This window comes from Squalius cephalus, assembly GCF_949319135.1.
Source record: "Squalius cephalus genome assembly, chromosome: 6".
Taxonomy (NCBI): Eukaryota; Metazoa; Chordata; class Actinopteri; order Cypriniformes; family Leuciscidae; genus Squalius; species Squalius cephalus.
Window position 1 is genome coordinate 8,811,449 of NC_137127.1, and position 17,803 is coordinate 8,829,251.

Consider the following 17,803-nt stretch of genomic DNA (forward strand, 5'->3'; position numbering starts at 1 on the left):
CTCAGGAAAACGTTATGGGGTTTCAAATGAAAAAACGACTTTCTGTTACAGAACAGGGTGTTGATTTCATACATGTCCACTGTAGCGGACATCAGGACTTAAATCATGTTTATCAGGCATTTTGGGAGACACAACAAGTGAATATGGAAATAAATTATACATCAATATTCCTATGAAATATGAAATATTATTATTAAAATGTTGCTAATTATTACTCCAATAATTAAACTTTTTTTTCCATTAAATGTTGCTCCAAGAACACATTAATGTACGGTGTATTGCATTGAATGGGAATATTAATTTATGGCCATTTTACCCACATATTGCATGAAGTAAAATGGTGTATCAATTCATTCCATTATATCTTTCATAACATAGTTGAGAATTATCTTTATACAAATTTTGGTTAAAAAAAATCCTGAAACACCAAAATGTATTGGTGATTGAAAAAAAAATCCCATTGCTTTTGCCTACACATATAATTTCATGTCATTTTATTTTTTAAACAACTGAGTCCTGGTGTCCACTACAGAGGACATAGCATAACATATGAATAAAATATCATTTTTCAAAAATATATATTTTTTTACCATTTGTTTTTATGGTCTAAACAATGTGATGACATGGAAAAAAACTATTTAAAAAAAAAAAAAAAGAAATCTGGGTCTCAGGAGGGTATTTGAAATTTTGATCAATTTTATGCATCCCTGCTGAATAAAAGTATTAATTTCCTTTATAGTATTAAAAATCTTACTGTTACTGACCCCTACATTTGAACGGTAGTGTAAGTATAAAGTATTATTTTAAACAGTATTATTCTACATTGTCACATAACATTACTGTGTTTGTCATAGCGGCAGCATTTATTCATTGTCCGAACTGCCCTTTTATCAGGAAGTGTAAGGCCAACACAGACATTAATAAACAGCAGGGCAGAGGGAAAAATGACCAAACGTTTCCTGTCATTGTACAGCAAATATCACTCAAAAGCTCTATTCTGCTTCATATGTCTCCTAGTGTTCAGTGGCGAAAACAAACAATGTCATGGGATATTTTTATCCCAGAGAGACTAGTTTATGTTTCTGTAGTGGTAAAGTCGCCGTCAAGTCCTTCTTGGAAAAGGCGGAGAGCCAGGGATTGAACTAGTTATGCTAACTAGTCCTGACTCTTTAAATCCACAACACTGTAGATATGCTCTATGTGTTTAGACTGGCAAAGTGTGTTTTGATGAAATGAATCCTTAGTGTGACAGGTACTCCGACATTTTGAGTTTGTATGGAATCTTTCATAAAACAATGTTCTCGAAATGATGTCTAGGATAATTGCTGCTTGATTTATGCTTGATATAATGTACATTTTTATTTTGATTACATTTATTCATTTGGCAGACGCTTTTATCCAAAGCGACTTACATGGCATTTCAGGGTACACATTTTACATTCTTATCAGTTCTTGATAAGAACTGATTCTTAAAGATTATAAAGTCTCTGCTCACGACTACTGATAAATAAATGAACAACATTTAAGTTTGTAATGTGTTTCATAACGCTTCTGCGAGTGTGTTTGTCAGATTATGGAAGGAAGAAGCGCATCAAAGGCTGGTGTGACCTCACTGCCTCGATCTGTCACCCTCCACATCTGTACCAATAAACACTTCCTCCTGTAACCATTGATAGCATCTCTATCTCACCCACACAATGGGGACTTTCCTGCAAACTTTCCATTCCAGCAAACTGTCCTTAACTTTCCTGGCTTTTGGATAATTGAAGAAAATAAGATCTGTGACTAATAAAAGCTTATGATTCTTAAAGTTTTGTACATCTAACAATCTTCAAAAAATGAACAAAACTATGAATTGTAAAGCGTAAATACAATTGGCAGAAGTCAAAAGCTAAACGTTGGCAATAAACGAACTACACCATGGTCACATGACTTCAACATCACCATCATTAAGCTTCCAACTACTACATTTTCCCTAAATAATAGTTTGCAAGGCCTACAAAACACCACTCTATTATGGATGACATGTATGTGATGACGTGTTTTTCGGTACGAGGGCGGAACAACCTGCCACTCACTTTGAAGGCCAAAATATGGAAGCAAGTTAGCATTTTAGCAATGGGTTCCAATGTCAATGGGTTTTTGGTTAAATAGGCTAACTGAAATAAGGTCTGTGATGAACACAAGCTCAAGACACTTTCACGTTTTATTTTACGACATAAAATACATCAGTATTACCCCACTCGTGATTTTTTAAAGCTCTTACGTGTCTTCAAAAAAAAGGATGCTAACAAGTGGCTAAATGCCATTGTTACTGTTCATATCACTATAATGGCCATTTTGTTTCTGATATGCGCTGTAAATGATAGACCAATCAAAATAGACTGGGTCATCTGACCAATCAGAGCAGAGGAAACTCTCAGGAAGGAGGGGTATACAGAGACTGAATCCTTTATCGAGCGTTTCAGACATTGTGAGAAAAGAGGTGATGTGCAATGTATATTTTGAGAAAATTAAAGTGCTTTTTGAAATTGGATGCATGTAATCCTATTATAGGAGACCTCAAAAACAAATAAGATAGCATAATAGTGGCACTTTAAGTTTAAAATGTAGTTTTATCTATTTGTACACACTTTTCCTATTAACTCAATCAACTGAAATCTTACTTCAGTGATCAATATGTTGTTTAACTGCACAATTCTGTCTGCAAATGTAATCAATACTTTTATATCATTTAATCATAAATTGAACATTAAAATAAACATGCAAAAAGGATGTTTTCTAATTTTCTCATATAAACCATATAATGAACTAGGCTATTGCTTTAAGTGTAGGCTAAGTCAATGGAATTTGTGGGACTGTAATAGAGATAAAAAGCAAGCAGAGAGCAGACGAGTGACACAGTCAGAAACTGTGGAGGAAACTAGAAACCGTGAGAAAAACAAACACAGAAAAAAATCACTCTACTTCAGCTTTAGAGAGTAAAACATGGCTCAAGCCATGCGTCTACATGTAATCTGTCATACCTCTGTTTTTTTTACCCTCTCACGGCTGTTTGTTTTCTGCTGACCACTACTAGACTGAGGTCAAAGATAAAGCCAGCGCGAACAGCTGCCAAAAACACTGACACGCAATACAAGCACACAGCGCTACAGTAAATGAAGGACACATAGTTTAATGTAGCAAGATATATATTGCAGCATTGACAAATTTGACAAGGTGCTTCCTAGTACATCAAGGCATGGAAAATAATTTATATATATATATATATATATATATATATATATATATATATATATATATAGTGAATAAATATGTGTGCAGCTGACCGTAATAGAGAGCTAATGCCCAGGGCCAAAACACTTCCTTCTGATTTTCTTGATCAACAGAGAAAAAACTAAAAACTGAGTCAACACAAACAAATCAATGTATTTGCAGTAATTCGTTCAGTTAATATTTTAACCAGTGATTTCAATATATACATAAAGAAATATTTTGTTTACTTCTTACCCTGCATGTAAATCTCCTTGCGTTTCACTATTCACTGTGATTTTTTATAAGCAGCCCATTGAGAAAACCCATTCAAATCATTGCATTCTGTCTGAGTCAGAGGGGCTGAGCTAAAGTTTTTGTTGACATTGTTAATGACTACATTTTAGATTTCAGTAAATAGTTGTTATAGTTAATTGTTAACAATCTGTTCTATAAATGGAGTCATCTGTTCTATAAATGGACTCAACTAAATGCAATCCTTAATCCCTAAAAGAAAAATTGAGGCAAAATTTTCAAAACAGTCAGGAGGCTGCAGTACCTGTTGTTCTGGAATGTACATTTGTCGGTGTAAAATTCTTTCATAAGTGATAAGAGTGTAATATGGCACATAAGCTCCAGCTATTTAACATTCTTTCAAGGTACCAAATACTTATGGAGACTATTCAATTTGTGAAACATTTTACCATGCCTTTTCAAATGCCTTTTATATACAGATTTATTGTTTTACTCTCGTCCTAGGCCTAGAATTTCTATGAAAAAAGCAGATTTTATTGCGACAATTACCCAAATTCTATGAAATTCTATGTATAATCTATAAAAATAAAAAGATAAACTTATGAATCATTCTAATGTAACTACGTTAACCGTTTCAATTGTATGAAAATGATTTTTGAAAAAATTATTCAAAATTATTTTAATTTCCTCTTCATTTTTTTTCAGAAGGTATTGTACTTGATTGCCAATATTTTTACTGTCCATCATTTCCAATCAAGCTGTAGGCTAATTTAGTAAAATTATGCAAGAAGTGTGAAAATATTTACTTATGTGTATTTATAATACATGTCTGTCATCTCATTTGATTTGTTAATTGTTTGTACAGAAATTAGAATAGTGTGAAAAGTGTTTTAAGAGAGTTTAAAGGATCAAAGTTCCCATAGTTAATAAACCATTCTGGTTGATTTATTTACAGAAAAGTGCGATGTTGAAAGGTTGACATTTCACGTCAAATTGCCAGTTTGCTGGCGGTTACCCCGTTACGATTCATTATGAATTATTTCACATAAGCAACATTTAAAACAATCCTTCATTATAGTCCAGACCCAAGCAGGTCCCCTTTTCAATTTCCCATCATCACAACCAAGCACCCTTATTACTAGAAGCCAACAAACTTTCGATTTCCATGACAACCTCTGTTTGAATCTGGGTGTAAAGTGGGAATATCGGGAATATCTCGGACTGGCGCAAAAATCCTCTCCAGTCGACAGGATTAACGATGGGAAATGAAGTCTCACAGCTGCCACACTTTAAAACGAGCAAATATTTCCAAGTAGAAATACAATTAATTTAAGTTGTTGTTGACATAGCCTACCCAAAACATACCTTAATTATTAAAAAATATACTCTCTTAAAAAAACATGCTCTATTAAACTATATTGATCCACTATGAGGGTCCTACCTGAGTAGGCTACTGTCCAAGCGACTAAATCCCGTGCGAAGAAATAAACGTTAACGTGACGTAAACAAGTTTAACTCGTGTTGTTTAATCTTCACGAACAGCGCGTGAAGCGTGTACTCGCGCTGTCCAGAGGCGTCTGCGAATGCCCACCTCTTTTACTTTCAAAGCAGAGAGAGAAAAAATAAACCCTCCTGTCCTTGTTTTCACAGTTCCAGAGGAGTAAAGTCATGAGGCAGCTGATAGTTAATGAAAAATCAACAGTCAGTTGGTTCTCTCCTCAACAAATCAACAGCCAGACATGTCAATGAATCACTGAGACTTCACTCAATGCCAAACCTCGTATGATTGATTCTTTTGTCAGACTGATTGACTGGGTTATCTTTAAACAAATACCATTAGTGTCAATTTCAACCTACCAAGAGTAAACTCACAGTTAGCCCATATTAGAACCGAGTTTAAACGTAACAGTCTGATAATCTATTATTGATGTCCCTTTTATTTGATTATGTTTACAGTTTTGCCAATATAAAATGTGAACAATAGTGTATTATTTAAAAGTATTAAGTGTCAAACTTTATGTAATTTCAAGGGTTAATCTCACAAAAATCTCTCTTTTCATAACACTAAAACCTGCAAAGTTGTCGCAATAAAATCTGATTTTGTCATTAAAATAAAAGTATATAAAAATGTTTTAAAATAAAAAAAAACATTAAATGGTACTTTGAAACAAACACACAAAAAAACTGCTAAAGAAAACACATTTGTGTTACTAGAATTGGACTCGATATTAGATAGCTTTTGTAACAATGTACTTAGAAAGATTTCAATAAATGTAACTCCTCATGTCATTTGTAAGTCACTTTGGATAAAAGCGTCTGCTAAATGATTAAATGTAAATGTAATTAAAACACTATTAAAATAGACTTAATATTCGTCAAGTAGAATATTAATTCTTCATTCTTCATATATATATATATGGGTCAGTGACATATGTACCATAAAAAAGTGTTTTTTCAAAAATTTCAAATAACAGGCATAAAAATGGTTGACTTTTGTTCTACTAACTCTCATCTTTATAGAACCATATGTTGTTTCAAAATTTTCAATTGGAATCAGAATTTATGTGACAATTTGTTGTATTAGTGCGTACAATCGTCATATAGTGACGGAAATAATTGTATATAAACTGAAAATGGATTATACCTTTCTTAAGTTACTCACTTTATCAAAGTAATTTATCATAACTAAACTGTGATCCATTATAGTTTTGTGAAAATTAATTAAATTTGTGTATTATTTTCTAAAACATTGCTCAATGTGGGACCTATGCCGTCGGTCTTTCAACATATTTTCTATTTATTGTGACAAACCTTGCTAGAAAATTATAAAAATATTTGTGACTCTTGCTGATACTATTTTCTATGTATTCCATGAACATTTTCAGGTTTTATCATTAATAAAGGTATGTTATTTTCACAATTTGGAATGTCACACCAAATGATATAGTGTCACACCATATGATAATGTCACCATGTGTCAATGCAAACCATGTATTATCCTACTTATTGGTGAGTACTGATCACTCATATGGCAGGAAATATTTAACCACTCTTAAATGCTGGAAGGCAATATTCAAATTTTATTGATTTATTTGATATTTAACAATAAAACAAACTTTTTTTAATATTGTATGAACCATATGAACATATGTTTGTGTATCAAATTTCATTTCAATTCAAAACTGGTCTGCAATATGTATTAATATAAGTAAAACAACCAATTTTTTTATATCATATGAACCGTGAACATACAGCGTAGCTGAGTGGATCCACAAATAAATCAGTTCATCTAGACTCCATTGTACATAAGCCAGTCAAATTTGGAGAGAGTAGCAAACTGAGGTTTGCTGAGGTTGTGATGAGCCACAAACAACTTCCTGATCTTGATTATAAATGCAGTCTCGCCTATTTGGCCAGACAAAACCATTTTTGTCTCCACGTTGTTTCATGCAGTTCACCTGCAGCCCCTCCATACTTATGGCAACAGTTTGTCCCACATATGGTTTTCCCTCATACTTAATTAAGACAAACTGTCCTTCCGTGTATCCTTCATTGGAAATGGTGTCTGAATCCTCAGCTTGGGCCTCTCCAATTGATGCACTTGATTGGGCACATGCATACAGCACCTGAGTAGAAGAGCTTCAAAAGGACAGATTTATATATATATTTATTACAACTAAAGTACCAAAGTATATCATCTTAAAAAGAAGGGCCTTGGACAGAGGGGAGACTTGGGGTCAAAAGGTTGAAAAGCACTGCTCTACATTGGATATACTTATTTAACACTAGAGGGCACCCTGTAGCCATGCATTTTTGGATGATTGACTATAATGCTAACCAAATATTCACTTATTATCCGACCTCTTACATCCCATGATTTCTTTGTTATTGTACATAACTTTATTGTCCTTGCTGGAAATCTAAGTTGAAGAAGGGCATGTTGTGGTTGGCTTTGTCACTTTTGGCTCTGCTTTTACCTTTTCCTCAGCTTCTTATCTTTACTTAGGCCTACTCATTCTCCCATTGTCTCACCGCTAATCTTATTACAATCGCTGATACTGAATTTGGAAAGTCTGTATTACAAAGACCAGTTAGGGGACAAACTTCAAGGCATAGGAAACCTGTTTTCATGAAGGTTTTTATTTGAGATCCTCCTCATGCATTACACTGAGATGACAGCATATTTTTCATTGCAGCACTACAAACTTTGTCAAAAAAATGCCATTGCTGTATCCAAAATTGCATACTTATGCACTATTCTATTACATTTTGTAGTATAAATAGTGCGATTAGTGTGTTCACACTGAAAATTCCAAATAGAAACTATATAAGTGCAAGTGTATAGTTACGTGAGAAACAACAAAAAAAAGTTCTCAGACAAACCGCAGACAGACAAAGATGTGGAAGTACATGTCAAACTCAAGATGTGCAAACGCCACACAAGATGCGTTGTGAAATCACCAGGGGATGTTTTTGCCCTCCCAATCTAAAAGAGTTCCACTGTCTTTCTCGGTGAGGCTTGTGATGACTTTCATCATACCGCTGACACTCTCAGCTGTCGCCAGAGGAGCCTGAGGGTGCCATGAGAAAAATCACAAACGTGAGGATGCCAAAGAAAGCAGAGTTCTGAGATGAATATAAAAACACATTTGGAAAAAGCACTTTGTATTACCTGTGGGCCTCCCATTTCTGTCTGGACCCATCCTGGATGGAGAGACATAACTAGAATGCCATCTTTTTTAAAATCCTCCGCCAAGCAGCAAGTTAACATGTTCAGTGCAGCCTGAAGTAAAGAAACACCCATGACGTTGTAGTTTTAATAGTGATTTAAGAGTAAAATAAAGTCTGTGGTAAAACGTTCATGTTTTGTATACTATAGATTACAGTAAAAGCCTTCAAGAAGCACCGTACCTTGCTGACCCGATAGGGGTACATTGGAGAGAATGAGAAATTTTCAGGGCATCTGGTGATGGATGACAGCAGCGTGGAGACATTGACGACAGCCGATCTACTGGAAGACATGCTTGTCTGATGAGGAAACTGAGCTGCGGCCTTGCACAGGAGCGGATGGAAATTCTGAAAATGAATCAGTGTCAATTAAAAGGAAAGTGTTACATCATAATTATACAAAGTTTTCACAGCAAAATTTTCTTGCTCAGAATTTTGCATTGTTTTCCAGTACAAATATCTAAACATTCTTAAAGTGGCCCTATTATGCTTTTTCGAATCGTACATTTCATGCAGTGTGTAGTTTAACAGTTTGTGAACGTAAAAGGTCTGTTGTTTCCTAAAAGAAAGAATCGATTCTGAACTGCCGAAACGAGTCGTCAGCAATTCCAGTCTCACTTCCTATAACATACCGATGTAAACAAATGTGCATAATACCAGCCTGTGGTCTAACGTCTAGTTTGACCCGCCCTCAACCACTGTAGTTGTAGCTGAAGCCTGGAAGAGTTTGGTTTGTGTTGTCGACATGTCAAGAAGATGCTGTTTTTTACTGGTTTAGAGAAACTGAATCTTTGAACAAACCGTTTTCAGACTCTTTGAGACATTACGTAATGTGCAATGTATTTTAAGAGAAAATTGAAGTGTTTTTTTGACCTTGGATGCACGTAAACCTATTGTAGGAGACCTCCAAAACAAAATTAGGAACCTTTAAATAGCATAATAGGGACACTTGAAATCAAGATTCATTTATTTGAGAAGCAAAATGACTTCTAGTCTTTCAAGTCTGGTTCTCTGAAAAATGATAAAAATCAACTGAGTTTATGCTCAAAACTAGAAAGAATGTCAAAACAAGATTATTTTCACCCCACACCCACAGATTTTTTCTTGTTTTGAACATAAACTCAGTTGATTTTAAGCAATTATATTATATTATATGTATTTTTAGATATTTGTGATGGAAAACAAGACAAATATACAAAGAAAATCATTTGTTGCAGTGTTGAAGGTTCACACACTTTTGCGATGAGCATGGGTCCTACTACATTAGTCGTGAACACGTCCACCATCTCCCGTTTTCCTGTCTCTGCTAGAGATCCTGGGATGTTCACACCGGCATTGTTGATGATCAGATTCAGGCCTTTGCCATTTAGTTTGGCTTCCACCAGTTTTGAGGCGTCTGCGATACTAGCCAGACTATCAGTGTCTTTTGAGGTAGAACATTATATTAGCTTAATATGAGACAATGACTGTCCTAATGAGGAGAATCATGAATCAACCATATTACAGCAATGTCCATTATTTTACTATGAATCTCTTACCCAGTTGGACAACAGTGATCACATCCTGGTGCTTCTGAGCTAGTTCCTGGAGTTCCTGAAATGCAAGCAGATGCACCTGCTTAGGAACTTCTAGGAAAATTCATTGTCATAAAATGACAAATCACACACTGCATGTCACAGTTCACCCCATATACGTCCAGTACAGGAACAGCAGAGTTGCCCAACTCGTTTCAGTGCCACAATGACTCACCTACAATAATCTTTGTATTACTTGAATAGATGGTACAAAGTTCAACAGATGGTACAAATGTCATCATATATATATCGAAAACTTGATAAATGTCATTAATTAAGGGAAAATCAGCAACACTTTACAATTTGTTGACATTAGCATTTGGCATCATTATGAACTGTACATTTATTAATCTAAATTAATCTTTAACATTTTAAGTTACACTGTAAAAAGTGAACAGTTGGATCAACTTAAAACAATTACTTCAATTGGTAACACCTAAAGAAATTAAGTTTTCTCAACTTAAATTATCAGATTTTTCACGATAAAACGTGATAATTTAAGTTGAGAAAACTTCATTTCTTTAGGTGTTACCAATTGAAGTAATTTTTTTAAGTTGATCCAACTGTTCACTTGTATATATAATTAAAATGATATGAATCAAGTACATTTTATAATATAATGAAGTATAATAAAGTTGAATGAATAAACTTTATAAATGAGTGTAGCTAAAATTAGTTTATAAACAAACATGAATTAACAATGAACAATAGTATATTTACAAATTAACATTAATTTACTTAATGAACTTACATTATGTAAACCAACTGAACCTTTCTTTCCAGAGTTCTCATGGCTTCTTACCTGCGCTCTTGGTCCATTTGGGTCTCTACAACCAGCAAAGATCTGAAGTGGAGACGAGGGTGAATCAACCAACTGGCGAACCAACTCAAGTCCAATTCCACGGTTTGATCCGGTCACCAGAACACTGTCACACATTCTAGATGCCATTATCAGTCAGAGGCTCGTCTGTGTACGTACTGTCATCAGTGTTATGGAGTAATGAATGTTTACTACACGTCACTGCTTACGCCTCTAAGTCCCTCCCAGGCTTTAAAGCCTTCTTCTTCCTGGACAGAGAGAAAACATTTACATTTATTTATTTAGCAGGAAACAAAAAAAATCTTGCAAATGAGACATGCCGTATAAAACGGTATAAAAAGATAAACAGGTAACATTTCAGATTTCTTCAGTGTCTCGTTGTCATTCTATTACCATACATTCATTTAAATGCAAAGGAAGGAACTTTCTTGACTGTCTGATTTTCTCTCGTTTAAGTTTGGCTGTAATTTATGGCCAATAACAAAATACTTTGTCTCAGATCCATATATAGTTTTAGATGCTTAGATGCTATATTGTTATTTAATGATTGTCTGACATAAAGTTTTCACAGCAAAATTTTCTTGCTCAGTATTGTTTTCCAGTACAAATATCATGCTCATATTATGCTTTTTCAAATTTTACATTTCATGCAGTGTGTAGTTTAGCAGTTTGTGTTAAACTACACACTAGTTCTAAAAAGGTAAAAGGTCTGTTGTTTCCTAAAAGAAAGAATCCAATTCTGAACTGAACTGAACAGTGATTATTACTCAGCTCATTTCTTGTGTGGTTCATGTGTGCAGCTTTAGCAGTTTAACATGTATTTCCACATCAGGTCCTCGATATGTTTGTGGTTAGTTCTAAAACTTCCTTCTGAAAATGAAACTGTATACGGTGGAATCATCAGTGTTCAATCAAAAATGAAATTCTTATGAAAAAAGACAGTCAGCAATATATATATATTTCATTTTTTTTAGAAGGAAGTTTTAGAATTAACCACAAACATATCGAGGATCTGATGTGGAAATACATGTTAAACTGCTAAAGCTGCACACATGAACCACACAAGAAATGAGTTGAGTAATCACTGTTGAGTAAAAACTTCAAAATATCTAAACATCCTTAAAAGAAGATAAACAAGATATATACATATATATCATTTTAAGCATGAATTTAACAAAATAGTGTGCTTTATGTTCAAAACAATTTAAGGAAATTAAGATTTTATTCAGCAAGGACACATTACATTGGAAAAATTAGTTTTCAAAATGTATGATGATGATAATAATAATAAATGTTTCTTGAGCATCAAATCAGCATATTAGAATGATTTCTGAAGGATCATGTGACACTCAAGACTGGAGTAATGATGCTGAAAATTCAGCTTTGCATCACAGGAATAAATTACATTTTAAAAATGATTAAAACAGAAAACAGTTACATTCGCAGTAATGTTTCAGAATATAACTGTTTTTACTGTATTTCTATAAAAATAAATAGAGCCTTGGTGAGAATAACATTGAATGACTTCTTTCAAAAACTTTTTCTGTCTTACACAATTTTACATTATAAGCGAACATATCTTGTTTTTACGAATGTTTAAACAATTACTCATATTGTTAACTACGTAACTATGCAACTAAACATAGTTATCTTAAGGTATGCTCACCATTGAGGGATCCTGCAACATTAGTTTTGGTTCACTTCCCATCTTTTTCATGTTTTTGGATCCTGGATTCTCAAACCAGCATTGTTGATGATCAGATTCAGGCCTTCGTTTCTTGACTTTCACCAGCTTTAAAGACTTTATAATATTAGTCAGACAATCAGTGCCTCTTGTGTCACAATACACCATTTATTTACAGCAGAGCTGCAGGAACTAGTTTCAGTGTCATAATGACTTATGAATGAAATATGATATAGATGCCAGGAAGATAAGATTTTGATATACATCATAATGCATCATGCCATGAATGTATTAAAGAAAACTAGTAAAACTAAACCAGAACCAACCTTTATGGGAAAAGTCATGCAGATAAACTTGAAAACATTTTGAATGGTTTTCTTCTCTGTTTATCTTCAAAGCTTTGGATTTGGAGATGAGGGTGATTCAAACAACTGGTGAACCAACTCGAATTGTGTTTCACGCATTGATCAGAACATCAAAGTTCAGTAAATGTTTAACAAGTGTCATTGCTTACTGAGTCCCTCCCTGAGTCTACAAAAGCCGTTTCTTCTCAGACTAAAGCTATTTCTAGAACATGCGGGTGCTGTCAATGTAATTCCACTGTTATGCTGCCATTTTCTTAGTCAGTATTCGTACCACAGTCTTGTATTACAGTAAAAATATCTACACATCCTTAATACAAGATAAATTTACTTGAAAGGCAAAATTGTGTAGGATTATATTATGTGTTTTCAGAGAATATAGGCCTATATTTTAATGAGAGAAAGCATTTTTAACAAATATAGAATTTGTTTAAAACAAGAAAAAAAAAACAATATAAAAATGTTTGTGGCATTTGATGAAAAAATAGTTAAAGTTAAAGTAGATTTAAAGCACTGGCTATTAAAGGTCCCGTATTATGCCCCTTTTCACAAGATGTAAAATAAGTCTCTGATGTCCCCAGAGTGTGTATGTGAAGTTTCAGCTCAAAATACCCAACAGATCATTTTTTACAGCATGTTTAAATTGTCATTTTTTGGGGCACAGAAAAACGCGCTGTTTTAGTGTGTGCCCTTTAAATACAAATGAGGTGCTGCTGGACAACGAAGGGGGCGGAGCTTCATGAGCTCGCGCACAGTCTCTCAGGACAATTTCAGCACACGGAATGATGATAATATCAGAAACTCTCAGTAACGGTGTTCATTTCGAGTCGGACAATAATGCCTACAGAGTCAGAGTGCTGTATGAAACAGGTATAGTTTAGTAGTTTAATTACGGTTATTATAACGTATTTGTCATCTGCTTGTAGGCTATGTATCCATTATTTATTAATAGCCTACAAGTCTGCTGTCTGAATGATGATCAAACATATACTGATGAGTTTAATAAAGTTTATTGTACATCACACAAAAGATGAAGCGTCAGTTTTACTTCAGAAAATCACCGTAAGAGCTGAGTAAAACAGTAAGTTATAAGAAGTGCGCAAGTAGCCAGTAGAGTTGAGGGAGCATTCCTCTGGGCAGAGGTTAGTCAAAAAACGGTTCTAGTGACGTCATTAAAGAAGGAAGTAGAGGGATGTAGTCCAAACGAGCCGTTCACTGTAGTCGACTTCTGTTAAATAAAATATCTCGCTTGGCATTGAACTTTGAGCTTTATAATTTTACAGATATTATTTATGCTCTAACAGCAACATTACACACTAACTAAAGTTTGAAACATGGGATCACGAAGAACGGGACCTTTAAAAAAAATTCTGACAGGAGGACATTCAAATCACAGGATGCTGACAGTATATTGCAGAAGTGAATAAAATTAGACATTATGGCCACTAGGTGGCAGAACAGAATTACTTATGTCACCAGGATAAAAAAGAAGAAGAAAGAAGTTGCCCCCCCCCCCACCCGAATGAACAATGTTCTTTGGAAAATAATCTGGAGTTGAGTAAACTTTTTTTTCAAGTTCAAGGTCAAGGTCATCTGTAAATCAACACACTGATCTTTTATCACACTCAAACACAAAAGCGACGCAAAACAGACTATAACTGACTCTCAGACTCTCTCTCATACCTGTTCACAAGCACTCACAACAGAGAGAAACACAAAACAGCCTGTCCTCTCAAACTAGGACAAAGAGCAGCTGATAGAAACACGTAACCATGGCGACCAGGTGACGTCTCACATTCCAGCTTGAGCTCTCAGATTTCAGATGGGAGGCGGGTGGCCAATATTCACGTACCTCCATCATACTGACTAAAACGATGCCAGTCTGAGAAGGTGGCAAGGGCTTATTGACCAGAAAGCCAAGAACATAATTAAAAGCAGCTGTAGAGAGAAATGGAGAGTGTTCAGGCCATGCACAGGTGGGCATCCTTAAATTTCCCGCACCAAATCTGCATGTTTGCCATGTCACGACTAGTCAGCGATCAAGTGCTTCCCTGTTCCTTGGCCTGTTCTTATAAGTTGTGTGACATCACAGAGGGCATTAGCCTCAAGCTAGAGGCCAATTGTACCATGCCAGGAATTCTTTTTCTTCTTATTTAAGCTAAAGCCTGTGGAATGCTGGGTAGGCAGCTGAGAGGCTGGCGGCTGGCGTCTGGTAACCTGCTGAGGGATGTGGGAGAGCCAGGGCAATGTAGAGCCCTCAAAGCGAAGTGTACCAGCAAGTCTGGCAGCATTCCTCACACATATGCGCACACACCTCGAAAAACCACGCAAACATTCCACGTCTCTTCCTCCACAACCTGTACGTCCAAGCGGATCTTTGATGCGTGAACGGCTTTAGCAGTACTGAGTGTCCCTGTATTAAAAACATCACCAGCCTCGTTCTTCATCAAACATTAATGAAAGCTGGTCTATACTTACTACGTCATTTCCATGTGTGGAGCGCCACAGAAGACGTAATGTTAGGACTCTAAACTTAGCAAACAACAAAATTAAACATTTAGGCGCCAAATAAAAGTTTTAGTTGACAAACTACAGAATCGCTCTATTAAAGAGTTAGTTCACCCCAAAATGAAAATTATCCCATAATTTACTCACCCTCAAGCCATCCAAGTTGTATATGACTTTCATCTGTCAACCAAACACAATCAGATTTAAGGTACCATTCGGCTACAGGCCGTCACAGGAAGCCGTGAATATAGTTTATAAAGTTAAGAAATATATATATTTTTCTTATAAAAATGCATTGCTTACCTTCAGAAGGCCTTTATTAACCCCCTGGAGCCGTATGGATTACTTTTATGATGGATGGATGCGCTGTTTTGGGCATCAAAATACCATTCACTCCTATAATAAAGAGCCAGGATATTTTATAATATAAGTCTGATTTTGTTTGGCTGAAAGAAGAAAGTCATATACACCATAGGATGGCTTGAGGGTGAGTAAATTATGGGATAATTTCATTTTTGGATGAACTAACCTTTTAAGATGGTTGTTCAGAAGTAGTTTGATGCTGCCATTGTAGACATATTGTATTTGTGCCACATCAATGCCAATCTATTTTCTAAGAATATTTTTGTCTGTCCATATATTGTGTTGATTGTGGTCCCAACATGTCACGCACCTTGCACGCACTAACCCATGACCCCTTTAAAGGGATAGTTCACCCAAAAATGTGTTGTCATCATTTACTCACCCTCACCCTCACCAACTGTTTGATTACCAACATTCTTTAAAATATATTTTTTTGTGTTCAACAGAAGAAAGAAACTCATACAGGTTTGGAACAACTTATGGACAAAATTTTCATTTTTGGGTGAACTATCCCTTTAAGTTTCTCTGACAACTGATTCAAAATTACAATTGAACCTCACATTAACTTTTGAAATTATTTCTATCTGTAAATTATTTTAATTATCTGCTCGCGGAAACTGGCACGCACTCTACACCACCTCAGATGATATTCAACAAAAACGCATAGAGATGCACACAAAGTTGTCCCGATTACATTTTAAATTGCAATCATTACTCCAGTCTAATATGCTCATTTGGTGCTCAAGAAACATTTCTTATTATTGTCAAGGCTGAAAACAGTCGTGCATTTAAAAAAGTAATTTGATTTGGTTTCACATATTTGGATCACCATCACTTGTGCTCCGTAATTTAAAAGATCATTCTGTTTCAATACACTCTCAAGTAGACCAACATGGTACAATAGGGATGTAATAGTTGAGTAACTCAGTGTGTGGTCAGAGAACAAAAAACATACTTGTGATTCCAGACAGGTATGATCGGCATGTTTGACATTCTGCTGACATGACTGAGGTATGAGACATCTATGTAATTTCATGTGAGAGGGCAAGGACTAGTGTAATAGGAGGCTGCTTTTTCATATTATCATAATGTCACTTATCTAAACCGACTGGTTATATCCGGTTAAGTCCAGACGGTCCCTGCTTCATTTGCGCTCAAGAAGTAAACGGTGAGCCATTCGCTGACAGATTACAGAAAATCAGTCAATCATCTGCCACATAATTTTTGTCCCCCCCCCCCCCCCCCCAAAAAGGTAAACAGGTCATAATGACAACAATTTCTCATAATTCAAGTGCAGTTTCATCCCTTTTTCTCCCGATTATATGAGACCCGTTGAACAGCAGAGGTGGGAGTAATACATATCTTATCAGCTTGTACAAACCAGACCTCTCTGATAGCTCACATTCTTAAGCATCCAACACCTAAGCAACTACAAACTTAAATAGAACCTGTTTTAAAAGCTAATATTCTGTGGGTGAGTATAACAGACCTTTTCACCTGTTTAAACAGTAAACCCCAGGTTTACCACCTGACTCTCAGTATTTTGAAGCTCTCATCACCTCCATCTCTGTCCTCCTGCGATGCGTAATTCGTGTTTTCCTGTAGTGATTTAAGATTACAGTGAGTCATTTGACAAAGGACGACTTATTCTAAACTGCTTCTCGAGTTTCTGCTTGTCAGGTGAAATGTCACTCCACAGACCTCAAGCCTCAGCAGGTACTTATCTAACAAACATCTGGTTTGACAGGTTAAATACTTTAAGTATGAGTACATGGGTGAACCAGAGGAGAGAATATTTCCTACTTTGTCAGGTCAAGATATTTTAAAAATGCTCCAGGCATTTCATTTCCCCAATTATAATCAAATGTAGAAGAGATTGCAAGAACCAAACAAGACTGTCCAAAATACCCCCTTTTTCCAAATACCTTATGGGTCAGCTGAGTCACTAATACACATGTATTCAAACTTAATTTCTATGCTATATTCCAGGAAATTGTTGGGTCTAGATCAAATGCAAAGTAGATCAAAGTACTGACCGTTGCGATGAGCAGCAGGATTATCATCTCCCTCCACATTCCGGCATTCTTCTGCTTTCCATCATCATCCGAGCTGGACAGAGGCCCGTGAAGAGGGTGTGCAGAGCAGACACTGGACACAAAACAAGGGAAACACAAGAAAGGGAAGGTTTAATTAAGACCAGCGGCTCAAATAGACTAAAGGGGAAACGATGAAAAAAAGTTTATTTTTGAACACAAAC

General features: G+C 35.4%; 2 protein-coding genes across 5 annotated transcripts in view; both read right to left on the bottom strand.

The window, feature by feature from the left end:
- ripor1 (RHO family interacting cell polarization regulator 1) overlaps positions 1-5,204 on the bottom strand; it is a 64,193-nt gene extending 58,989 nt beyond the window's left edge. The window contains exon 1 of one of the 2 annotated variants that reach the window (XM_079875116.1): positions 4,949-5,204. The gene's annotated coding sequence lies outside the window, so the exon portion shown is untranslated. The remainder of the gene's footprint in view (positions 1-4,948) is intronic. The other variant, XM_079875113.1, reaches the window with a different exon arrangement.
- A 1,361-nt stretch (positions 5,205-6,565) lies between these two features.
- LOC307159968 (C-signal-like) lies at positions 6,566-17,675 on the bottom strand. Of its 3 annotated transcripts, XM_079873724.1 has the most exons (8): positions 17,583-17,675; positions 17,036-17,145; positions 10,612-10,877; positions 9,774-9,828; positions 9,471-9,658; positions 8,419-8,583; positions 8,180-8,290; positions 6,566-8,078 (listed from the first exon to the last, which is right to left on the bottom strand). In XM_079873724.1, exons 3-8 carry the CDS (start codon positions 10,756-10,758, stop codon positions 7,965-7,967), a joined length of 780 nt encoding a protein of 259 aa, XP_079729850.1. In that variant the 5' UTR covers positions 10,759-10,877; positions 17,036-17,145; positions 17,583-17,675; the 3' UTR covers positions 6,566-7,964. The 3 variants fall into 3 exon arrangements, with proteins under 3 accessions (XP_079729850.1, XP_079729852.1, XP_079729851.1); XM_079873726.1 differs by lacking the exon at positions 17,583-17,675 and having other exon boundaries at positions 17,106-17,152; XM_079873725.1 differs by lacking the exons at positions 17,036-17,145; positions 17,583-17,675 and adding an exon at positions 12,296-12,503.
- Positions 17,676-17,803: the final 128 nt, after the last annotated feature.